The sequence below is a fragment of the Umbelopsis ramanniana genome, assembly GCF_025399195.1.
Source record: "Umbelopsis ramanniana AG unplaced genomic scaffold K450scaffold_15, whole genome shotgun sequence".
Classification (NCBI taxonomy): domain Eukaryota; kingdom Fungi; phylum Mucoromycota; class Umbelopsidomycetes; order Umbelopsidales; family Umbelopsidaceae; genus Umbelopsis; species Umbelopsis ramanniana.
Genome location: NW_026252101.1, coordinates 123,250 through 145,578, shown reverse-complemented (window position 1 = coordinate 145,578; position 22,329 = coordinate 123,250). Strand labels below are relative to the sequence as shown.

The following is a 22,329-nucleotide window of genomic DNA, read 5'->3' as shown; positions in this document are numbered from 1 at the left end:
TGGAGGAATCCGGTAAGGAAACGTCAATGTCGTATATTTACTGCTGGAAAGCGCCGGCTGCCAATTTAGGCCACATCTCAACAAATAGCTCCTAAATACCCAGAATGTGGTCAAAATCTACCCAATAAAGCCATGAGAGCAACTTACGTATACTATTCATTGAAAAGCATGGATTGTAAAAAGCTGTAAACGGACTTGGAGTGGAAAACATCCTCAAACAAAACAAGATATCGAAATGATTGGGAAAAAATGCAAAGTGTGCCAGGAAAAAGGAAGTCCATCGGAGTTAACTCAGCTCTTCTCTTCACCAGACAAGCTCAAACTACCATGCGAACATCACCGTTATACGCATTACTACGAGAATCAACAGACTACCTTCAACAACAAAACGTGAATGGGATCAACATAACGTCCTCTAAAACAAGTCATTCCTCTTTTGATCCTGAACATGGTTGTGATCGCTTCAACGTCCGTATAGAGTACTGTGGACAAAATATTGACTGTAAGAAACCAGCTAGCAAAGCGTCGGTATACTGTCAAACAATAGCTAAACAATATGAGCGTCTCTCTAGGTCAGATCATATTTGATCCAGTGGATTGGCAATTCCCTCCCGACATTATTCTTCCACCACCGCTGGAAACGGCGTTTACTGTGTATCAAGTGGCATCAGATGATTGGGATATCAGAGATCGAACCTGTCTATTCAAATACATGATGCAACTACGCGAACTTTTCATTGTAAGTGCTTCCCGGGAATAATCAGTCTTGTCTCATTTGTATTTTTGGTTATGTCGGTACTAAAATTACGTTTTGTTTTGCCTGGCGTTTTTCATAGCAAGAGGAAACAAAGCGCCTCTCCACGGAACACCCGGGTCAATTGAACGATACGGTAAGTGTGTCTGGCCACATTTCATCTAATAGCATTACCCCTACTTCAATTTATATTGTATTGACGTAAAATGACATTATAGGATGCTCGAAAAAAGACATATTCTATACCATCGTCTCCAGATACCCCCCAATTACAGCCTTCGTTTAATCAGACACCCGTATCCATCACCCCTGAACCGGTGTCTATACATCGTCAAGAGTTAATGGCTGCCCTTTGCGATGCATTCCGAAAGTAAGTGACGACACTATCAGAGTTTGAAAACTCAATCATGCTTGCCGGCCAAACATTTTGTAAACCTTACCACTTGCAGACAATTATTAGAGTGTGATACTGTCCAATACAAATTTATATCCTTGTACGTCAACGTCCGGATCCCTGAGCATATATGGAAAAGGTTGAAAACAGAATTACACCATCTGGCAGAAAAGAAGGGCGTACAAGTGGATAAGAGAATGGGACAAGTCGCCACAGCTATAGTCAATATTCACTTGTCAGATGAGGACACACGATCCGTTGACCTCGACCTGATATCTGCCATCAACTTTCAATCTCCAGTATCGGCCGAACCAAAATCGATCCAAATAAATTGTGCGTTTGCTGCAAACACACCTGCGCAGGAGAAGGTGGCGCATATGAAGTAAGGACATTATGCAAACAATCAAAAACTGATCAACAACCTTTATTTTTGACTCCATATCAATTCACAGGAAAACTATCATCCAACATGTCCCCGACCTGCATGCATCACTACCGGTGCAGCCCACCTACACAATAGACATGGAGAGTCCATAATGTATCCATATGCCACAGATTTAGCAAGAAAAGAACAGAACAGAAAAAAAAATTATCAATTTCATGAATGAAAGAAGAAGAAAATTCTCAAGATTGTACAGTGTACATACGATATAAATTGTATTTATCAACATTATTATAAATTGGCAACCTCGCGCACATACTGTCTGTCCCATGTTCCTTGACCTAAGGGAGGCCAGCCTCCATACTGTCTATGATGATATGGTGGTGCGTGATCCAAACATACATCCATGCTGTCCGTGGTACCCTATTCCGCTTCAGGAGGCCAAGTTACCTTGAAATCATCGCCAAATGAATTACGGATGGCAAGTTGAGGAGGAAGACTTTGTTCACTACCAGAGCTCAAAACACTATCCCGTACATTCTTGACTACCAGATTGGCATTGCTGGATCCACCTTCAGAGTATCGTGTACTAGGGTCATATCCAACCCATTGCATGGATCGCACGGAACCACGTCCAGTGGATTTAGACGATGGTTGCCTGCTAAGGAAGATGCGCGCAGATTGCGGAGAGTCAATACCGGGTGATGAACCAGGGGAAGGTACATTCAAAAGCTGCGATACACGAGAGCCTTTCATTGAAGCTATACGACTGTTGGTCAGTACAAGGGGCGAGGGAGCCTGTTTCTTTCCGGGATTACTTAATTGTTCTTTGGAAACAGCTTCATTTTCTGCAATAGAATTCATGGTAAACGTTGGAATGACCGAATCCGTGGTTTTATCAGAAACATGGTGTCTTGGTGCTGAATAGTCAGGCTTGGAGTCACTCATGGTCTGCACTACTGAGATATTATTATCGTTGTCGTCGTCGTCATCTAAGAGCTCAGCGTAGGAGTGGCTTTTGATGGAGATGGAGTCACGAAATTGGTTAGCGAAATAGGACCGTCGATCGTGCGTCTTAACAGGTGTGGGCTGGGTGATGTAAGGAAGATCCTCTTTCTCTGATAGGGATAGCTGCAGTGGTTGCAGGTTCATAATTCCTGAACTTGGAGGCAACTCTGTTGATTTTGGTATATTATGCTGGGCGGCGTGTCTTCCATTGAATCGACGGCGGCGATATACAATGAAAAGTCCAACGGCGCCTGCAACAGCACAGAGACTGCCAATGACGATACCGCCAATGGCTCCACCACCGAGGGTCTTGGAGGATGTAACACTTTCTTGATCAAATGAAAGAGAAGCATTGGTTGTATTACTGTCGGCTAGCATGATGCTTCCATTATTGAACTGCTGTGATACAATTGAAGGCGATATCCAGGTAAGTGTGCTGATGTCGAGGTACTGAACTGTGGAATCGTTATAAGCTGTATTTGGCACTTCTCCACCGTGTACGAGGAGGATGTTGCATGAAACATTTTGCGGCGGTACTATCTCGAGAGCTACATGGCCAGCGCGCGCGACAGGATGCGTTGTGTTGCCAGCAGGAACGTGACTCCAGTATATTGAATTTGGAAGATCAGATATATCCAATGTCCACAAATCATCCAGAAAGTCGCCAGAATCATCTTGGCCACCATAAAGAATGGCTTCTGTGCTATTGGTTGGCAAAGTCAAGGACGCCCAAGCTCTGGGTTCTGGATGATGTTGGCTTTCAACTGATAAAGTTTGGCTCACATTGGTCGATAAATCTAAACTCCAGCATTCGTGTTGAAGGTTCCAGTTGTCGTCGATACCAAAGCAACTGACAATCCAGTCATTGTACACAATCGTCGAATGTCCCGCTAAACTTGCGGAATTGATGGCCACTTGCGACCAGGTCATATTCTTCAGCTGCCAGAGGTCACTCAGTACATTTTGGTCATCTGTAATTCCACCAAGTACAAAATCGCTCTCGTTATACGAGAAGGACGTATGACCATAGCGCAATGGTGGTTGAACAGCATCAGTTGCATTCTGTATGGTGGCGGTATTATTTGCTATCCAAAACGGTGCTGACAGGTTGGATAACTGCCAGTCAGTTGCGCCAAACAGGACAAGTGTTTCATTACCCAATGTCTGCACAGCGGTATGATAGGCTACAGGCAAGGTTGAATAGGCATTTTTGGTTTGTTGTTTTCGAAGATCAAGAAGTTGTGAATAGTTATTAGGTAAGGCTGCTCCTCCAATCAAAAGCACAGTACTGGGATTTTGGAGAACGGCTATATGATGTTGGCGATAAACTGCATGAACATTAAATACAAAAGACAGTAGCACCACTGCCCAACTGCCAGGCATCGATGAAGGAAAGGAAGGGGAGAGAAGAAGATGAGGTTTCTCTCTTTCTCGTATTCCATTCGGCTGCGCTGTAATTAGATTTTTGATTTGAACTGCTCTTCTGATGTTACACCGATATTCAGGCACAAATCTATTGCATGATTCGGCTCTTTCGAACACATGTCTGCCACAATAGTGTCTGGCCTTCTTAAGCATTGATAAACGAAAGGCTTCGGCAGACCCCTATGCAAATCGTATTTTGCGACGTATGTATGTGAAAAAAGAGTGTTTCAATATTCGACTGTTCATTGCAACCTCTTGCCAATGTATACGTTGCGCCGACAAATTGGTTTTTTTTTTGGGTCGAAATAACTCCCGCCTCCACTTGTTTGCCACTTTTCTCTACTTACCACAAGCCACAAGTAGTGCACAGGTTGGTAATCCTATTTGAGTCGCAGGCATATCATAATAGCCACGGGTTGACAAGTCTCCTTGAAAGAATAAACGTAGTCATCTGATCAAAAGTACGCGTCTTCTACCTTTTCAACACATTATTTCAATTTCTGTTCATGTATGACCGAGTTTTTAATTTGCACAACACATTTCGCCTTTTGAAGAACAATATGCTGCAGCCAAAGATAATGACAAGTCACTCTGGAGCAGCTTCGATTCAAGTAGCGCTGATGTGAAGGGACTGTTGCCACCAGCTCATTCCTAACGAACTCAGAAGGCTGTGCTAAAAAGGTTTAAACCCCACAAGAAAATTCGTCATAGGCCACCGATGCTCGCTCGTTAGATAGGATGACCGTAGCGAACATCCATAGAACCAACGCTTTTTCCCTTAACACATAAAGTAACATCTCGCAAACAACAATGGGCTAAAGGGTAACAGAAGGCTCATAGCTTCCCTTATATTCAAAAAGGTATAACACGGATTTGGTGGAGGAAAGATCTTGTTGCAAGAAATACATAGATGTCACCTGTTAAATTCCCCACACATAGGCAAAAAAAAAAAGTAAAACAAGGCTACACTTGGACAAAGAAGAACGAGACGGTTAGACGTTGTCAAGACCGCTGGTAAGTTCCTCCATCTCAGCCTGTGAAGCCTGGACTTTCTCTTCAACATTCTTGATCTTCTTGTCGAGTTCAGCGATCTCGATTTCCAAGCGATGGTTGCTCTTTTGAAGTCTTTCAGCCTTCAAGTCAGCCTCCTGGAAGCTGCCAAATAGAAATATCATATCAGTTTCAACTGGCTCTTTTCTCTTATCGAGCGTCAAATCGGCTACTTACTTGGCAGTGGTAGTCTTGAGTTGTGCCTCATCCTCTTCAAGCTTTTCCTCAAGGTTCTTGGCTCTCTCAGTCAAGTTTGTTCTCTCGTCATCCTTCTTGTTATGGTCAGACTCAAGTTCAGCAATCTTGGCTTCCATCTTTTCAGCGCGTGCGTTTGCGCTGTCGACCTCAGCACGAAGGGAGGCTAATTTCTGATGACAAACAAGGGACAAAGTTAATCTGGGATGCTGGAAGCACCATCTCTCTACAGATATGTTGATTTTTATCTTACTTCTCTCAATTTGTCCATGATGAATGGTGTAATTCAATAACAACAAGACAGACACTTTGGACGGCGGGGCACGAATGAGAACAAAAATGACTGTGGCCAAGCCAACCAAATTCATGCCCTGACCCAGACAACTTATTACCACCACTTTCAAAAAAATAAAAAACTTGGTTCGAGTATGTTTGCCATTTTTTCAATTATATCTATATAAACTATATAAAAAAAACCTCTCCTTCACGGTGAGAGTTTTTTAAGTACAATCGAGGAGGAAAATACATCGACTGGAGTGCGAATAAAACGTTTCCCTTTCCACAATAGGAATCAAGACTCCCTTTCTTAACGACTTAAACAACGTTATCGACACCGGTACCACCAAGCATGGAAGAGCTAGCAAATCCTTGGCCCTTGACGGTAGCGAAACCTACAGTAGCAATTGAAGGAGAGGAAGGGATGAATCAGTCAACATCAGAATTATTCACCAAAATGACTTGACAAGGTTTTCGTGCAACTTACCATAGCAAAGAGCAGCAAGGAGAAGACTGACACCAGCGGCAATGAGCGGTCCAGTGTTGAGGAGAGAGGAAAGGAACATCACAACGGCGAAACTAGATAGTAAATGTCAGCTTAGCGTTACAAACCAAACAATATTCACGAGGTTGATAGCAAAAACTTACCACAGGTACATGATGGCACGGAACAATGTGTTTTCAAAGTAGCGTATAAATGTATCGCTGGAAACGCATAAGTTAGTAAACGAAGACTGAACTCAGACAGCAAGGTTTTTCTTTTGAACCCCGGAATGGGACCAAGGGTAAGTTTAACTTACAACTTGTCGTTGGTGGGGCACATCTAAAGAGTTCAACTGTCAGTCATTTGTAAGGCAATAAAGTAGGTGTTTCAATGAAATCGTTGTCTTCTTACCCTCATACACAAAGGTACTTCCACAAGAATCAAGATAAAGGCGATGACCCTGTATCACAAGTGCACAAAGCGTTTCAAGTCAGTTGGGGGCACCTTTACTTCCTGGTTTGTTCGCAGCATTTTTTCCGACTTACCATCCGACGATACTGAAGACAACATGGCTCAAGAAAGTCACAATACCAAGGGCAATGAGGACTAGATGAAATGCGATAAGGTAAGTAAAGCATGCACTACGGGTAGCATAAGGATGTAAAGCGGGTTTAAGACCAGCCGGGTGCTGGAAATATTTTATGCCAAGCCCAATAAATCACCCGTTGATGCTAACCAGGTCAAAAAAGGTATCACTTACGTATAATTGAGATGATACCGAATCTAAGGCCATTCAAAGAGAGAAAAGTAGGAAGTTGCGTTAGATAAAGTGAACTCGGTTTACCCTGTTGTATTCCAAATCCCGCTCGATAGGCGCACCAAAAATCCTAGTAGTGACTGAGACGTTCGTTTCTTCTTTTTTGGCAGAAGGCTTGGGAGTGGCATGATGCAGTGTTGGATACCAAAGAAGACTGCGCTAACTTTGTTGTTTTTCGCAGCTTCTTTTGCCAAGACGAGGGCATGTATGATCGTACCCGTTCTTCCCGCTTGGCACGTAGCCGCCGTATCCGTCGCACCCTTACACGCCATACCTCCTAATGAAATAAAAGAGAGAACACTTACACTTGTCCATATAGAGAGAAGTTTTTGGAGCGAAATTCGTCTAATAATCCCATAGCTTATAAAGTGAGCGAAGGGTTCTTCGAGAAAATAAGGTAAAAGGAAAAGAAAGAGTTGAAGCTTGACAATCGAACGAACTGGAATTTTCATTTACCCTCAAAAAAATTGTGTCTGTAACACCCCTAACCCGAACTATGACCCCATTCGCCAATTTTGGCAGCGTTAGCACAATAAACACACGTTTTAAAAGAGCTTGCCAAGTGGGAGCTATCTGTTTACATGAAACTGTAATCAACAGCCCTTGATTGCCACCTACTTATTAAATGACTGATTGTCAATTTGCAAGGGTACGCGGACGACACTCCGGCGAATTTTCACTGCTCTCGGACAGAAATTTACGCTGTTTCTTCACAATTGGCAAGCATTTCGATCATGCTCCTGCTAACCAGGATAGTTAGTCTACCAATATAATTTGTCTTGCCATCTAGATTAATGTACTGGGGGTGAGTGGTGATTCGAAGACACCAAGGCAATCAGAGTCATAATTTCAATGGAAAGCGCAGAAAAGTCCCGCATTGTCTTTTTTTTTTCTTTGATACCAATTGTTAAAAATATACACCAGCAGCTTTATTTTCAAGAAGCAATAATAAGATCCGAGCGTACCCCATTATTTGAATAGTGAAGTCATTATACAGATGTTTGGCCAATTTGACGTTATACTGTGCCCGAAATGTACAGGCGCTCAAGCAAAGAAAGTTACCTATGTCATGATTTGCCGATGCTCCGATGTGCGAGTTGAAACGAAAATGCTTCTGCCTTCTAGAGAAAACAAACTGCAACACTAAAGTTACGATTGGTGTTGGTGGCGATAACCGGCAGCAACATCAAGTACCGAGAAAGCCAAAAATAAAAAATTCGTTCTCGGATACATGATTTGCCAAAGGAAGCCCAACTTGGCAGCGTCACTCAAAATTTCCTTCCTTTCGCCCACACCAGAATAAAAATATTTTTTTTTGCTCTCCCACACTTTGTCGCACATTGCCTGCAAAATCGGTAGCCCATGTTTAGACCCACTTCCAACCGTCTAGCCTTCACAGCTCGCACGAGCTTTTATCAACTATGGCGGCGGTCACTTGCTCCCTCATTTGTAGCTCTTCGCCCAATCACCGCTCGCCAGGAGCTCCTGCTTCATTCCAGCGCAAAGGCACCTTTACAACAGCCCCAGGTGTCCATCCCCACACATGCAACTGAAGATGCTACATATGTAGAAACTTCCAAATCTGCTCCTAAAGAGCCACAAGAAGATACTGATACAGATTATAACTTTGTGGTTGCCGCGGCTTGGCACCCCAAGAATCGCGGTCGTAAATCCAAAGATACAGCAGAAAAAACTCCCTACTGGAAACGTACTCAAGTAGGCAAAGTTGATGCTGGTGAAGATGCTTTTTTTCACACAAGTACTCGCAAAGGCTTAGCCGTAGGTGTTGCTGACGGAGTAGGTGGATGGGCTGAAGTTGGTGTTGACCCTGGTAAGTCCTTATAACTCTTTACCGTCGTCCATCAACAATGTCATTCATCAATCCCTTTATAGCCTTGTTCTCTTGGACTCTCATGAACAATTGTGCAAGTATCGCCAAAGATTTGGAGTCTGTAAACGCACATGATATTCTTGACAACGCTTTCACTGAATTGGTTGATCGCAGAATGGTCCAAGCCGGAAGTAGCACAGCTTGCATTTTGGAAATGTGCAAAAAGACTGGATATATGACCAGTTGTAACTTGGGCGATAGCGCGTTCATTTTGATCCGTGATCAAAAGATCGTCTTCGAAAGCCCAAGCCAGCAGCATTTCTTTAATTGCCCGTAAGTCAATGATGGCACGAATATGACACATCATAATTTCCCAACTGACACCATGTGATTATTACTTTTGACAGGTATCAGTTGACGGTGGTCCCAGACAACTACCCAAATCGAGCCAGCTATGTTACCGACCTTCCAAAGGATGGAGACCGCAAATCGTTCTTCTTGCGCAATGGAGATTTGATCATACTCGCCACCGATGGTTACTTTGACAACGTGTTTTCCCACGAAACCTTACAAATTGTGAATGCACATATGGGACACATTGCTGATACTGGCAAAAGTGAGGATTCCCTCGCACATATCCGAGTCTTGGCAAAGCTGTTGACTGACGCTGCACGACGTCTCTCTCTGGATCCTAAGCGACTAAGCCCTTGGGCTAAAGGTGCTCGTGCCCATGGCGGCCATTATAGAGGTGGCAAGGTTGACGATATTACTTGCATTGTTACGCTAGTGCAACAAAAACATCTCCAAGAAGATTTGGACTGAATGAAGAAAAATTGTCCTCCTGTAAATAGCTTCGCTTGAATTGAATTCACCACCATCTCTTTTTGCTTTATCTAGAAGTTCATTTCTCAATTCCAGTTGTAAAAAATACCATAACAATAATATTCGCACTTTTTTGCTTTTTCACACAACAATGGAAATGCCTCTATTTAGAACTCATTATGAGCAGTACATTACGGAATATTGCTTCGTCGGTCTAGATAGGTTTATTTTTTGGCCTTATACGATCGGTTCGATTTTACATATTGTTTACATTCGTTCACCCTGCAGAGTTACAACAACTTTACGGGAACCGCCATGATCTCTGTGTTCACAGAGCCAGATACTATGGAGTGCAAGAAAGATTAGCAAACAAACTTTGTAGCAAGCTGAAGCGCCATGTACGAGTTCGTTGAAGTGCTTACCCTTGCCATGTGCCGGTATTAAGTCTTCCTTGACTATGGGAGGAAAATGCAAAGTGAGTATTTAGCTAATGGATGAAATCTTTAGCATGACAGGGTGAGGAAGGAGATACCAACGTTATAGGAATGTTGAGTGAGACGCCGACAAGGCCAGATTTGAGATGTCCAGGCTACGTATAACAGATGAGTGCTTTCATCAAGGTATATAGTTGCCCTATTGCTACTCTTACCATATCGTCCGGACCCTCATCGGTGTGGACGTAGGGAAAGTCTTCAGGAGCGATTTTGTTGAGAGCCATTTCATAGTCTTTTCTCACTGTGGGGTCGTAGTTCTCGTTCAACATGAGCGAGGCACTAGTATGCTGCACTGCAAAGGCTCTTCAGTAACAGTCGATGGTACGCTGCTGAGTGAACATTGATACCTACAAAAGACATTGGCCATGCCGACTTTGTACTTTCTAATCTCGGGCACTTGTGAACAAATCTCGTCGTGTACAAGGTGGCATCCTGAAAACAGACATAAATGAGCTTTTTTCTGTCGTGATGCGTATCAAGACGATCCTGAATGGAGGACACTACCTCTTGGCCGAGGACTAAGTTTGAATTGAGTTTGGTACCAAGACATGGTGTGCTTTTACGTTTGATCGGGATAGTTTCCCCAATTTCGTTCAAGGCATCCAAAAAATTAAAGCGGCAAAAATTATTGGTTGGCATAATCGCGAATTTTGACGTCAAGCTACCATGGCATCCTCAATACCTGAAAAACTATGTAGTTCGATACCGCAACCTCCTTGATACCTTGAAACTATTGAGCAATGTGCTATTTACCACATCCCATTCATGTGGGGAATAAACCTCAGGCTGGTGCAGATAATGCAAGAATAACCCAGTCTGAGACCACGGGATCGTCAACGCTGTCCAATGGACAGACACATATACTAGTCGTAAGTTCCACCTTTCACAATTATACTTCAGTGGACCCTAAAGAACGTCCAGCTTCTCTGGTAGGTTCGATTTTATCTAAAGTGGGTGAAGAATCAAAAAGGCAAGCAAAGCCAATGACGGCACCCACGTGACCGAGGAAGAAATCAGAAAACTGTTGCGCACAAGCACCCGAAACCCATCCTCCTCGTTTGCTTTATCACCCACGATCATGTACGTCGTCCCAGATAGCAACGTAACAGTTCAGCCACTTTCCCGTCCCGTGGAGCGCGCTATCTCTCATCGTGACTATACGATGTTGCAGCAGCTGCTGCAGAAGGAGAAGCAAGATAAGGAAGAGCAATTGCGAGAGCAACTGAAACAGCAGTATGCTGTACAAGAACAGAAGCAGTTGGAATTAGCACTTTATCGCTTGGCTTACTGGAAATCTCTTGCACGTCAACGTCGTGAAGAGCAAATTCAGCGTGCTATTCAAACTTACCGACAGAAGCAACTGATCCGTGCAGTGGAAGAACAGGTTTATCGGCGTAAAATCGCCGAGGCTTTGGAACAACGTCAAAATGAGATGCTCAAAAGTCGATACTTGCAAGATGCGCGCGCTCAGCTAGCTCAAAGACAAAGCCAGTCGCCCAGACTAGTTGCTTATCCCAAACTAGAGCGATCTTTTGACGACTACAAGGCCAAGCACATGTGCAATGTACTCCGCCACTGTTTTGCTAACGAGGACTGGGAACAAGAGCCGGTCGAGGACGATGGTAACCCTGACTGGGTCGATGAAGACGACGAGGATGATGAACAAGCTCTTCAGCAGTCCTTGTGGAATCGGTTGACCATGGCGGAAGAGCCGGATGAGATGGAAAATGAAGACGAGCTGGGTGGTGCATTTACCCTACGTGATCTATCGCAAAACGTGCCACAAGTACCAGCTACTAGATATGAATTTCAAGAGGAAAAGCAGCCGGAGGTTGAAGCGGAGCAAGAGCCTACGGCTCCTGATGAGCTTCCAACCTACAGACAAGCAGGGGCTGATCAAGTGTATAATTTTGAAAGTACTCCAACTGCCCCAGATGAAAAGTCATATGAACCAGACGATCCATATGTCGAAGAAGAGGAGTCTAATCAAGAACAGACTTTACAAGAGTTTTTACGCCAACTTATGCAGCGACGTAAGGGTGACACTGATGAAAGGGCATTTGCATATGATGAAGCAAAGCCTGAAAAGCAGCAACAGGAACAGCAGAAGCTACAGGAAAGGCAGCAGCAAGAGCAGCAGCAAAGGCAGCAAGAACAGCAGCAAAAACAGAAAGAACAGCAGCAGAAACAGCAGCAGAAACAACAGCAGGAACCTCCGACCATACTAGAGCCATCTGCCAAAACTACCCACCTGGGAGGCTATATTCCAGAGGATATCATCACTGAAGCTGAACCTACGCCTGCTAATGAATTTGAAGAAGGTGATATTATGGCACAAGATACATCAGATGTAGTACCACCTCAAGCGGCTGTCCCGACCGAAGAAGAAGGAGTGGATGAGAAGGCAAAGCAAGCACAACTTGACAAACTAGCGGCGATCGAACGAAAGCTTGATGAAGTCAAGCATACTCATGCAAGTGAAGCGATTGGACCGCTCACGTTTGACACGACCACCAAACGCAAAACACTGCCTGCCACAACTAAGCCCAACAAAGAGTTCTTGCGACGAGAGGAAGAACTGGTGCAATTGCTGTTACAGCTCGATGCAGTGGATTCTATGGGCCAAGCGGACATTCGTAACCGTCGTAAACATGCCGTTGCTACAGCGGAAAAACTACTGGAGGCTTTGGATGATTATAAATCCACCTCCATATAGGTTCGTAAGGGGATGAACGTTATATCCGCCCACCCGCCCATTGACTGAAACTCTGTTTTTGTAAATACAACATTCTCTTTTTTTTTTATTTTTGCACAAAAATGAATGTTTTGGGGAATTTTTTTTTTTTTTCTAATATAAGGTCGTTACAAAAAAAAAAAAAAAAAATGGTGGATTTGTTTGTTAAATCTAATCATGATGAACATAGCCAAATCCGTCGCAGGCCGATTTATCTTAGGCTCTGGTTCTCGTCCTACTGGCCTCCCGCAATGGCGAATTTCAATATGGTCCTTCATTGGAGCTTTCACATGCATCACTGTACTTGAGCTTTTATTTTCAAGAACTCCCGCATTCGAGAATGCCAATGTGCCCATGATTGTTGGGAGTTTTGTAAGTCACTCACCCGGATCTATTAAAAAAATCATTATACTATGGGTCTTGAGCTAACGGATGGATGGTGTGTAGGGTGCTTCTGCCGTTTTGCTTTATGGGTCAATTGAATCCCCACTTAGCCAGCCTCGCAACTGCTTCTTCGGCCATGTCCTATGTGCCATCATAGGTGTGTGCATCACGGCATTATTTCAATTATCACCCAATTTTGACAGCCTTCGGTGGTTGGCTGGTTCTCTCTCCATGGCCGTCGCTCTTGTCGTCATGCAGTATACCGGCACAGTGCATCCACCTGGCGGTACGTAATGTCTATTTGCTGTATCTTTGACGACCCTTTTCTAATGATCATGCCCATGCTAGGCGCTACGGCTCTCATCGCAGCCTCGCAAAACGATATCGGTTGGCTCTACATTGGCATTGTGGCCCTCAGTGCAGCCATCACAGTCACCATTGCGTTGTTGATTAATAATATCGAGCGCAGATGGCCCGTGTGCTGGTGGACGCCAAAGAAGATCATTATAACCAATAACGATGAAACCATCGGTCAAACCTTACCGTCCGGTGTATCTTCCCATGAACTCTCCCCACAATCCTCCATCACCATGTCGCCCACTCAGCGTATCGTGGTGTCTCCGTCTGAAATTATCCTCCCTGCTCACTTCAGCCAGGAAGACCGTGACTTCTTGAAATCTCTCCAAGAACGGTTGGCAGAGGACAGGTCGAATTGATAGATTAAACGCTTATGGACTAGATCATCCTTGTGTGTATTTTTTTTTTTTTACTGTTTGTAATGTTCTTGTTCTACAACCCAATGTACGTAATTCCCCACCACCCATTATTATTTTATCTCTCACTACTCTATATCCTCCTATACAATGGATACCTTTCCAGCAGCCACTAGAAAATAATAAAAAATAATAAAAATAATTCAAAGCTGGCAAGAGATGTTCTTCGCACTTGCCAAAAAAGGCATTCAGTTTGGTAATAAAGGTTCTTGATTTGGAAAAACCAAAAAAAAATCTACAGAAAAGGCTCCTTTTTTTTCTGCCTCCGTTGAGAGAAAAAAAATGGGCATACATTAAGAAAGAAATGGGGAAAATTGGTCTATATAGCATCACTTGCAAGTTGCATCATGGCACGAGCGATCTCTTCTTCTTGAGGTCGATGGTGAGATGCTTGAGGTGGAGGGAGGTGGTGAGGTTCAGACGGTGGCCAGCCCATGAGATCTCGAATAGAGGGTAGTCTGATTTCTGAAGCACTCCGGTGAACAGATAATGGCGTGGGAGGTGGCAAATCTCGGTTGGGGATAGAAGAGCGTACAGGCACAGGCAGCGTGTTCAAAGGGGGGGAGGGAATTGATTTTCGATGGCGTTCAACTTTGACCTGAGGGTGGTGATGCGGTGGTGGTGAGGGGTAGCCAGCTAATTTTGGCTGAGCTAATTCTTTGGCAGCTCGCTCAGCATACAAGGCTAAAAGCTCTATGGGAGGCGAGTTGGAAGGCTGCCTTGATTCTTCTCTTTCGAAGCGGAATTTGCCAACATGATACTCTTTGGCTTCCTCTGGGGGGTGGTCCGGTGTCGATGGTGCAGCAGGGCCAGCAGCTGCATTTCGTCGTGGAGTCGTCGCTTTAGAGGTATTGCTCCCTCCATACATGGAGTTTTGAGATACGAATCGAACAGAGTGATTGCGTAGCCGTGAGGACGATGCCTTACGACTACCAGCTTTATCACTAGACTCCTCAGTCGTTGGTTTTCTCTTGCTAGGCACAACTTTTCTAAAAAGGTGTGAGAGGATTTTAGAAGGAAAGGCAAAGGGTAAAGAACACTATCAGAATTTGATGAATGTATACATACGAATGCATTCTGTGTTCTTTTCTTATCCTCATGCGAACACCTTGATCTGCAAATGTGCGCGAGAGAAATGTGGATTCAAGTGGCCCAGGAAATTGCTTTGGCGAGTATACCGTAAATGGTTCGGTGGCAATGGATTCCCGATTAATCACCTGACCGCTGCCATAAATAAGGATAGTAGGTAAGAAAGAGAGCTGGCCACGTCCTCCAAAACGCAGTATGACTTACCCTCTTATTTCATACAAGCTGAAATGGATCCTAAAGGTACCTGGTATCTTGATGGCCAAGTCTCCAAAGACGAAAAATCCGGCGTCTGGGCGGCGGAGGAAAAGAAAAATAAGGGTTGGTGTTCCCATCAGGATGTGCAAAAAAAGAGAAAAAAAAAATCTTCTTTCCCTTTTAGCCACAATGGGACCAAAGGTTGCTTGCTTTCTCTCTTACCTTGGTTATCAACATCTTTCAGACGGTGCAAGGAAGATACCACTGATCCTGTCAGAACATCTTCCTCATGATCACACAACTTGGGTTGCCTAACGCTACTATCTGGTGTAACCAGCCTAGCGGTCATGAAATAGTACGGACTTTGTAGGCATGTCCTAAATCAGCAGATGGGTCAACACACTTGTCAAATAGCCCATCTTTTGGAAAATACCCACTTACATCGTTTCTTGTGCCGTTAAATTGCTGAATTCTATTTGTACAATGGGTGGTGGTTCCACTGGCCGTCGCTCTGATGAAGTAAAAATAGACTTGTGGTCAATACAACCTATGGCATGGCTTGCTTAACCAGGGCTATCGTACCTCGATCATAGGCTATACTTTGTTTGGCTTGTCGAGGCTGCTGCCTTATAACAATATGTGGAATACTGCAGAAATAAAAAACAGGATTAAAGGACGATGGGGGTGATACGGTTCACTAGCATGAGACGTACGTTGGAGGGACGTGGTCATCCAGAGAAGAGAGGAATCGGTATGTACAAGTGGTTGCTTCGGAGGGAACGTGTGAAGTCATCTCGCTACCTCTATCCCTTTGCTTTAGGCGGCTGTAGGGCAAAAGGGGGTGGACGGAAAAGAGAGCGATAGAGAGAATACAAGCGACCGACGTAAAAGAAGAGGGGAAAAGAAAAAACGATTTCCCGTACCAGGGAATTATCGTCTGGTCAAATTCTGCCAATTTTTCCACATTTGGCATTAAGTGGCTTTGCGGGATATTTTGAGTGTAGCCATGGCCCTTAGATGGATTCCGGCTGTCATGGAAAAAAGAATTACCATGAGCTAAGCGGCACAACGGAAGCTTCGAAGCCTGGCTAGCGGTGCGCTTCTTCGTGGTTATTCTAAGGTAACATGGCCTGTTGAAATCCACGTCATGCGTCGGTGGTAGAAGGAGTTGAGTTTACCAAATGTCCACTTAAGGGAATTGTCTTGGCAGGCTGTGGATTTTTAATGGCTCGAATTGGAAAAATCAAAGAGCCAACTCCCCTGTGCAAAAAAAACACTGACCGTTCGTCCTTGGTAAAGCATTCACCCAACGGTATTCATGACCGTGGTCTCGTTCTGTGTAAAGAAACCATCCGTCTGTAGTCATTGCGTTGGTCCTGTTCTGTCTGGGTAGTTAATCGGTCGGTGATAGCATCGTGCGGTAAATAGGCTCTATCTTTTATTAAGTTCGACAGTAGCATATCAAATTTTGGGAATTTCTGTGTAGATACAGCACTCGATGTTATGGAACCATGACCTCACCATCCCGTGGAATTTTTTTTTTTTTAAAGAAAAAGAAGAGGTTCGGTTAAAAGGAGCATCGGTCTGTAGAGTACTTACTATGCGTTTGCATGTTACCAAAAACAACAACAAAAATAGGGCTACTTCATCCACTTGATGTTGTAGCTCGCAGCTTATTGGCTATGTGTGCAAGTCGGCAGTAAGCGGATTAGAAAGTAAGCAACGGTATGAGTTATTCCAAATGACTTACGGCGGAGTGAGGCTTTTTCGCCGGGGCGCCTTGTGCGATGGTGAGCTGCGTTAATGTAAAACAATCACTATAAGAACATGGTTTCTAGAACGCTCGGAATTAACTAGTCTTTGTTTCATGAACTCATCCATTTCGTTTTAGAAATTGGAAAACCTTGCTGGCATATACTGAGTCAGCTCTGTCCCACCGCCACAACAACAAATGTGGTGCGGTTTGGATCCCTTTTTTGCATGAAACAAGGCGACATTAGGTGGAGTCCCACACGCTTGGTGAAAGGGTCAGAGGGAATACCAGGTGAGTGACTCGCTGAATCGAGAAGAATTCAACTGGCACCAAAACACATATCTTTGTGTGTTCTGCAGTGTTGTTGTTTACCCTCCGTTTGGAGAAGAGCCTATGGGCCTCATTTCGCACCTGTTCTTACTAACATGTCAAAGATAGCATGGTGATAAAAAACAGGATACAATGAAAAGCACAACCTAGCTCATCGATGTCAAGAACTTCCCCTTTCATTCGATTCTCCCCCAAAAAGACGATCAAATGGATGTCGTCAGCTTGGTGTATGATCTAGTGAAGAGATGCCAAACCATTATAAGATGGATGCAGAAAGTTTCTCAAGTCCCCCCCCCCCAGGAATAACTGCAGCAGTCTATTTTAAATGTTAAAAACGATCGCAGTACTTGGGGGATCTGAAGATGGAAAACTTGAAATTCGCCTTCAGGAGGTTAACCTTAAGGGGGATAATGGAAAAATGGGATCATGGAAATTGAAAAATCCCCAAGATCATCATAGAACACAACGGAATACAATAGAGCATATTGGATGAGCGCAAGTTAGGGGTGCAGGTCAAAAACATTCATAAATGCTGTACATCGTACGATATTTTTATTTTAGCTCAAGGCGTTCCTCCTGGATGATCTGCAGCTTATAGTTTACAGGATAGTAATGGAAGCGTATAGAACTTTTGAAGGACATCACAGCTTACCGAGGAATCGACCGACGGCTGAACGAAATTCCCCTGACTGTAAAGTCTTCAAACCGTGGTCAAATTCTCTTTTGAGAGCCTCCATTTCGGCCTGACGATCGAGCATGGCTGCACGATCGTTTCGCATGCAATGCTGTGGGTGGGATGCGAGTAGGTGTGCCAGTTTGATAGCCTCTTCAAGGGCTGTGGCATTTTTTGGGGCTCGGTAGTTTGCGAGGTTCAGCTTCATAGCTTCGTCTGCATACACAGGTCGACCTGTCAATGTCAAGTCCATGGCAGCCGAATAGCCAATCAGCTTTGGAAGTCTGGATGGATAGCCACGCTGCCGTCAATAAAGCAGGTTCCCCCCATCCATAGATGCCAAATGTATGCACTTGCCTGAAAGTGCCTCCGTCGATCAACGGTACACCTTTGGTTCGACAGAAAATCCCAAACACCGAAGTATCGTCAATCACCCGTAGGTCTGCCCATAACGCCAGCTCCATCCCACCTGCTACAGCATGACCAGAGATAGCTGCAATGACAGGTTTGCTCAAAAACATGCGGGTGGGTCTGAGACGAGAGAATGTAAGTATAGGCTGGGATCTATCCACCCGTCTGCGTATTGAATAACTTTACCCCATGGGTCCATCCTTGGACATGTCTGGATCAAGTGCGTTGGATGTGGCGTCTGACTGGGTAACTTCGGTATTGGCAAGAATAGCCTTCAGGTCTTATTGGTGAGCGTTAACACGAATAGAACATTCATCACTCTATCACACTAATGTTGCTGACCTGCGCCGGCACAAAACCTTCCACCTGTTGCAAAAGATGAGTGAGAACCAAGTCTGAACATATGAAAGAGTGACTCCGTTCCTTTACCTGCTCCTGTTAAAATAGCCACTCTTAACTACATAATCAGACTCCATCAGTTTCCGGACGAGACCTTTATGCAGTTATAGCATTGTTTTACCTCAGGATCGTGATCGAAATCTCGAAAAGCGTCTGCAAGTTGACGTGCGGTTGCCTTGTCGACCGCGTTCCGCACTTCAGGTCGGTCAATGGTGATGACAACGATATGTTTATCCGGTTTTTCAATTCTAACCGACATGAACGATACGTGTAAGCTGCTGAGCAGGAAACGAAAAAGTAGGGAATAAAGAGTTGCGGGACAACGACGTGAGAAAAGCAGTGATTTGAACCTGAACGTCACATGGGCTTCAGTTGTCTTTGACTGTCTGTACTGGCCATGCTCTTTTTAATTGCTTAAAATCCGGTTTTTTCTACTGCATCAAATGTCTTTCAATCATTTCATCTTGGATATAGGTGGTTACCAACTGGATGCTTTTGGGAAAATAAAATAAAATGGTAGGGTGGGCAGTATTTGCTGTGACTACTTCTTCATTGCGGTGTCCAGCCTTCCGTCGCTTCCAGTTTTTTTAAAAAAATACAACTTTGCATCATGCCCATAACCAATTCACGAGTGATCCCACTGACATGCTCTGGCCACACGCGGCCAGTGGTGGATCTTCAGTTTTCATCTATGGACAGTGAAGGAAATTACCTTCTCATCTCCGCATGCAAAGGTAAGTACGGATTACAAGTGATTCAAGATGTAAAAGGCACACCTCGCTCATACGGCGGCCCTTCTAGACGGAAATCCAATGCTCAGAGACGGAAAGACAGGCGATTGGATTGGCACGTTCCTTGGCCATAAAGGAGCGGTGTGGTCGGCACGATTGAATCAAAAAGCTGATAGAGCGGTTACGGGGTCTGCGGATTTCTCAGCACGTATCTGGGACACATTTACGGGAGACGAATTGTTTAAATTTGACCATCAACATATTGTTCGAGCATGTGACTTCAGTCAAGATGGCAGTCGAGTTTTAACTGGAGGACAAGAAAAGAAATTAAGAGTATTTGATTTGAACCAACCCGAGAGTGCGCCATTGGAAGCCACTGGACATGAAGGCGCCATCAAAAGCGTGGCATGGGATGATGATCGCCAAACGATCTTCAGTGCCGGCGACGACAAAACCATACGTGTGTGGGATGTCCGAAGTATGGAGCAGGTGCAGCAACTTGATCACGGCGCAAGCGTTACCAGCATGGTTCAAAGTGCCGACGGTCACTATCTAACTTCTACGGCCGGCGCTGAAGCGTTTTTTTGGGATACCCGAGCGTTAGTATAAAGCCTATTTTTATGAAATGGGGGGAGAGGCTATCAATTTTATTTTTTTTAAAGTTTTATTCATTCCCATCATTTTTCTCATTTCAGAGGTTATGCTCTTGCCAAGCAGCACACATTAGAACACAACGCATCCTCTATATCTCTACATCCTAATCAAACCAAGTTCATAGCAGGCAGCGACACGGATCTTTGGGTGCGCATCTATGATTTCACCAGTGGAGAGGAGCTAGAGGTTTATAAGGGCCATCATGGGCCAATTTGGACGGTTAGTTACAGCCCAGACGGTGAGCTGTATGCAACTGGCTCCGAAGACGGAACGATTCGTTTATGGAAAACGAATCCCACTAAGCCTTATGGTTTATGGCAATCGTGTCCTGAATGAAAAAATCTTTCAACAGATCACTACATAGGAAAAAGCAATTTCTTATTTTTTTTTTTTTTTCATGGACAGTTTTGACCTTGTACTTTGTAGGATTTATTAAAAAGGGAGAATCGATAGCGAGAGGTTGGATTTTTGTTGTACAAGTGAAAAAAAAAATATTTGAGTTGAAAAGCAAAGCAAAGAAAATAGATACTAAATGGAAGACTACGAGGAATGTACACAGAGATATAGGATGAGAAGGTTGCCATATGGCTAAAACCAGGGCGACAATGAGATTACAAAAGACATTCATAGAGTCATGGTTGAGTATGATACAAGGGGATTTTGGCGAAAAGAAAAAAGACCAAGGGGGGGGGCCTTTGAGATTTTCCCTTTTGGCTACTTTTTATGTTTTCCTACTTCTTGGTTACTTGCATTCAGATTAAAGATTTTTGACTCATATGCGAAATTGCCGCTCAAGGACTTTCAGTTGTCTTTCATCTTCAGATGACGGTAATCGACCCCATGGAATATCAGCAACGGGCAATGAAAAGGGATGATGAGGTTCTTCAAGAACATCAGGGGCTTTGAAGCTTGCAAAGCGATGTGGGTCGGAGGCCTTTCGTTCGAAAGATGGAGTTCGACCAAATGAAATGGATGAATTTGGTGTATGAACGTCTGTAGGATCTTCGTCTTCGGATGTGAACGGTGACGAACTGAGTGAAGGTGGTGGTGGGGATGAAGCCTGTGGTTGGTTGGTGGACGATGAATCGATCATCATCATATCAGAGGACTGCTGGCGCATGGGATACATGGGCATAGTAGAGGGATGAGTATCCAAGGGGTTGACCTCAGGATACAAGCCTTTGGGCACAGCGATGTTCTTAAGTGCTGGGTCTGAAGACGGCGTTCGGATACGACCAGTCAAAATATCGGGCTTTGTATAATACGAAATAAGATGCAGCTTCTGTCCAGTGGCCGTGCAGATAGAGAAGCTTTGCTTGATCAAGCCATCATGTTTGTATGAACAAGAGCTACTGGCTTTGCTACTACTACTGGTAGGCTTTTCATCATCACTGGAACCGTTCGATGTGGCTCGGCGCCGACAACGAGTGTCCAACTCACGGTATGTCAGGAAACTACCAGAGACTCTGGAGGGAGACCATGTACGACCATCTGTCCATCGACGCATACCAGCCTCTCGTTCATCCCAAGCAAAGACAGAGCCTGATCGGATTTGACCACGTTCCTTCTCTGCCAGGCGACGTTGGATACGGTTGAACAAGCCTCGACGGCAAGCTTCGAAGACGATTAAGGCATCATGAGGGGTTTTGATATGACCAAAGTATGTCTCCATGGTACTATAGGGTATTGAAGAGTGTGAGAGAGAGAAAGAGAGGGAGAAAGAAAGCGAAAGAAAAATTTAAAACTCGCAAATGAGAAAAAGACTGAAGAAAAAGAGAAAATAAGAAAAAACGCAATTTAAAACGCTGTGCTGATTTCATAATCGCAGATTCAATTATTTTTAAGCTCGCATTTCATCATGATTGGGTCACCAAAGTCACAAACGCGGTAAATAAAATATGGCACTTTCTCAAATCGACAAAAAAAAATCGACGATTTTGAGATTTGCCGCATATTTGTGTGCAGATTTCCTGTGTCCCCCCCACAACTGATGTCATGATGATCACAAAAGTCAAAATGCTATAGAGTCTGGACCCATAGAAACTTTAATAGCTAAAACCTTAACCCTCTCTATCTCCCCCCCCAAAACAACCGGCTCTCCCTTTTTACGTTTTGTGATGTATGGGGTTGAGATGCAATGGCCCTTATCGACTATTTTATTTCAGGAAAGGAAAAGAAAAGAAAATTTTCCTCAGGGAAGAAGTAAAAAAATAAACGCCTTGCCATCAACTGTCTTGCCCCGAAAATAGAGCCAGCTTAGACTAAAGAAAC

General features: G+C 44.2%; 14 protein-coding genes across 14 annotated transcripts; 5 read left to right on the top strand and 9 right to left on the bottom strand.

The window, feature by feature from the left end:
• The first annotated feature begins 123 nt into the window (after nucleotides 1–123).
• On the top strand, nucleotides 124–1,303 carry K450DRAFT_232646 (uncharacterized protein). The gene is made up of 5 exons (XM_051587630.1): nucleotides 124–502; nucleotides 573–739; nucleotides 837–890; nucleotides 973–1,124; nucleotides 1,215–1,303. The coding sequence occupies exons 1-5, from the start codon at nucleotides 250–252 to the stop codon at nucleotides 1,219–1,221; spliced, it is 633 nt and encodes a 210-aa protein (XP_051446358.1). The 5' UTR covers nucleotides 124–249; the 3' UTR covers nucleotides 1,222–1,303.
• A 491-nt stretch (nucleotides 1,304–1,794) lies between these two features.
• Nucleotides 1,795–3,956, bottom strand: K450DRAFT_232639 (uncharacterized protein). The gene has a single exon (XM_051587629.1). It carries the CDS (start codon nucleotides 3,919–3,921, stop codon nucleotides 1,954–1,956), a length of 1,968 nt encoding a protein of 655 aa, XP_051446357.1. The 5' UTR covers nucleotides 3,922–3,956; the 3' UTR covers nucleotides 1,795–1,953.
• An 818-nt stretch (nucleotides 3,957–4,774) lies between these two features.
• Nucleotides 4,775–5,870, bottom strand: K450DRAFT_232633 (uncharacterized protein). The gene is made up of 2 exons (XM_051587628.1): nucleotides 5,191–5,870; nucleotides 4,775–5,118 (listed from the first exon to the last, which is right to left on the bottom strand). The coding sequence occupies exons 1-2, from the start codon at nucleotides 5,574–5,576 to the stop codon at nucleotides 4,956–4,958; spliced, it is 549 nt and encodes a 182-aa protein (XP_051446356.1). The 5' UTR covers nucleotides 5,577–5,870; the 3' UTR covers nucleotides 4,775–4,955.
• K450DRAFT_232624 (uncharacterized protein) lies at nucleotides 5,728–7,201 on the bottom strand. Its single transcript, XM_051587627.1, has 8 exons — nucleotides 7,091–7,201; nucleotides 6,729–6,751; nucleotides 6,514–6,574; nucleotides 6,380–6,428; nucleotides 6,285–6,307; nucleotides 6,133–6,189; nucleotides 5,972–6,063; nucleotides 5,728–5,890 (listed from the first exon to the last, which is right to left on the bottom strand). The coding sequence occupies exons 1-8, from the start codon at nucleotides 7,141–7,143 to the stop codon at nucleotides 5,880–5,882; spliced, it is 369 nt and encodes a 122-aa protein (XP_051446355.1). The 5' UTR covers nucleotides 7,144–7,201; the 3' UTR covers nucleotides 5,728–5,879.
• A 771-nt stretch (nucleotides 7,202–7,972) lies between these two features.
• K450DRAFT_232620 (uncharacterized protein) lies at nucleotides 7,973–9,813 on the top strand. Its single transcript, XM_051587626.1, has 3 exons — nucleotides 7,973–8,616; nucleotides 8,679–8,949; nucleotides 9,024–9,813. Exons 1-3 carry the CDS (start codon nucleotides 8,148–8,150, stop codon nucleotides 9,436–9,438), a joined length of 1,155 nt encoding a protein of 384 aa, XP_051446354.1. The 5' UTR covers nucleotides 7,973–8,147; the 3' UTR covers nucleotides 9,439–9,813.
• K450DRAFT_232619 (uncharacterized protein) lies at nucleotides 9,614–10,531 on the bottom strand. The gene is made up of 6 exons (XM_051587625.1): nucleotides 10,437–10,531; nucleotides 10,284–10,364; nucleotides 10,088–10,224; nucleotides 9,975–10,027; nucleotides 9,861–9,893; nucleotides 9,614–9,781 (listed from the first exon to the last, which is right to left on the bottom strand). The coding sequence occupies exons 1-6, from the start codon at nucleotides 10,480–10,482 to the stop codon at nucleotides 9,706–9,708; spliced, it is 426 nt and encodes a 141-aa protein (XP_051446353.1). The 5' UTR covers nucleotides 10,483–10,531; the 3' UTR covers nucleotides 9,614–9,705.
• A 306-nt stretch (nucleotides 10,532–10,837) lies between these two features.
• On the top strand, nucleotides 10,838–12,818 carry K450DRAFT_232613 (uncharacterized protein). Its single transcript, XM_051587624.1, has one exon. It carries the CDS (start codon nucleotides 11,011–11,013, stop codon nucleotides 12,646–12,648), a length of 1,638 nt encoding a protein of 545 aa, XP_051446352.1. The 5' UTR covers nucleotides 10,838–11,010; the 3' UTR covers nucleotides 12,649–12,818.
• Nucleotide 12,819: 1 nt separating this feature from the next.
• Nucleotides 12,820–13,954, top strand: K450DRAFT_232608 (uncharacterized protein). The gene is made up of 3 exons (XM_051587623.1): nucleotides 12,820–13,038; nucleotides 13,114–13,336; nucleotides 13,399–13,954. The coding sequence occupies exons 1-3, from the start codon at nucleotides 12,844–12,846 to the stop codon at nucleotides 13,764–13,766; spliced, it is 786 nt and encodes a 261-aa protein (XP_051446351.1). The 5' UTR covers nucleotides 12,820–12,843; the 3' UTR covers nucleotides 13,767–13,954.
• K450DRAFT_232606 (uncharacterized protein) lies at nucleotides 13,779–14,475 on the bottom strand. Its single transcript, XM_051587622.1, has one exon. The coding sequence runs from the start codon at nucleotides 14,151–14,153 to the stop codon at nucleotides 13,791–13,793; it is 363 nt and encodes a 120-aa protein (XP_051446350.1). The 5' UTR covers nucleotides 14,154–14,475; the 3' UTR covers nucleotides 13,779–13,790.
• K450DRAFT_232605 (uncharacterized protein) lies at nucleotides 13,935–14,883 on the bottom strand. The gene has a single exon (XM_051587621.1). It carries the CDS (start codon nucleotides 14,689–14,691, stop codon nucleotides 14,143–14,145), a length of 549 nt encoding a protein of 182 aa, XP_051446349.1. The 5' UTR covers nucleotides 14,692–14,883; the 3' UTR covers nucleotides 13,935–14,142.
• Nucleotides 14,476–16,284, bottom strand: K450DRAFT_232599 (uncharacterized protein). The gene is made up of 7 exons (XM_051587620.1): nucleotides 15,821–16,284; nucleotides 15,690–15,754; nucleotides 15,549–15,618; nucleotides 15,330–15,484; nucleotides 15,117–15,201; nucleotides 14,892–15,047; nucleotides 14,476–14,807 (listed from the first exon to the last, which is right to left on the bottom strand). Exons 1-7 carry the CDS (start codon nucleotides 16,078–16,080, stop codon nucleotides 14,798–14,800), a joined length of 801 nt encoding a protein of 266 aa, XP_051446348.1. The 5' UTR covers nucleotides 16,081–16,284; the 3' UTR covers nucleotides 14,476–14,797.
• A 1,547-nt stretch (nucleotides 16,285–17,831) lies between these two features.
• K450DRAFT_270210 (uncharacterized protein) lies at nucleotides 17,832–18,932 on the bottom strand (the record flags this gene model as incomplete). Its single annotated transcript, XM_051592954.1, has 6 exons — nucleotides 17,832–18,164; nucleotides 18,250–18,394; nucleotides 18,461–18,554; nucleotides 18,617–18,640; nucleotides 18,704–18,731; nucleotides 18,795–18,932. The coding sequence occupies 6 exons, from the start codon at nucleotides 18,930–18,932 to the stop codon at nucleotides 17,832–17,834; spliced, it is 762 nt and encodes a 253-aa protein (XP_051446347.1).
• A 27-nt stretch (nucleotides 18,933–18,959) lies between these two features.
• K450DRAFT_232577 (uncharacterized protein) lies at nucleotides 18,960–20,424 on the top strand. Its single transcript, XM_051587619.1, has 3 exons — nucleotides 18,960–19,407; nucleotides 19,475–20,003; nucleotides 20,100–20,424. Exons 1-3 carry the CDS (start codon nucleotides 19,284–19,286, stop codon nucleotides 20,392–20,394), a joined length of 948 nt encoding a protein of 315 aa, XP_051446346.1. The 5' UTR covers nucleotides 18,960–19,283; the 3' UTR covers nucleotides 20,395–20,424.
• Nucleotides 20,425–20,656: 232 nt separating this feature from the next.
• K450DRAFT_232573 (uncharacterized protein) lies at nucleotides 20,657–21,913 on the bottom strand. Its single transcript, XM_051587618.1, has 2 exons — nucleotides 21,038–21,913; nucleotides 20,657–20,751 (listed from the first exon to the last, which is right to left on the bottom strand). The coding sequence occupies exons 1-2, from the start codon at nucleotides 21,728–21,730 to the stop codon at nucleotides 20,683–20,685; spliced, it is 762 nt and encodes a 253-aa protein (XP_051446345.1). The 5' UTR covers nucleotides 21,731–21,913; the 3' UTR covers nucleotides 20,657–20,682.
• Between the last annotated feature and the right edge of the window lie 416 nt (nucleotides 21,914–22,329).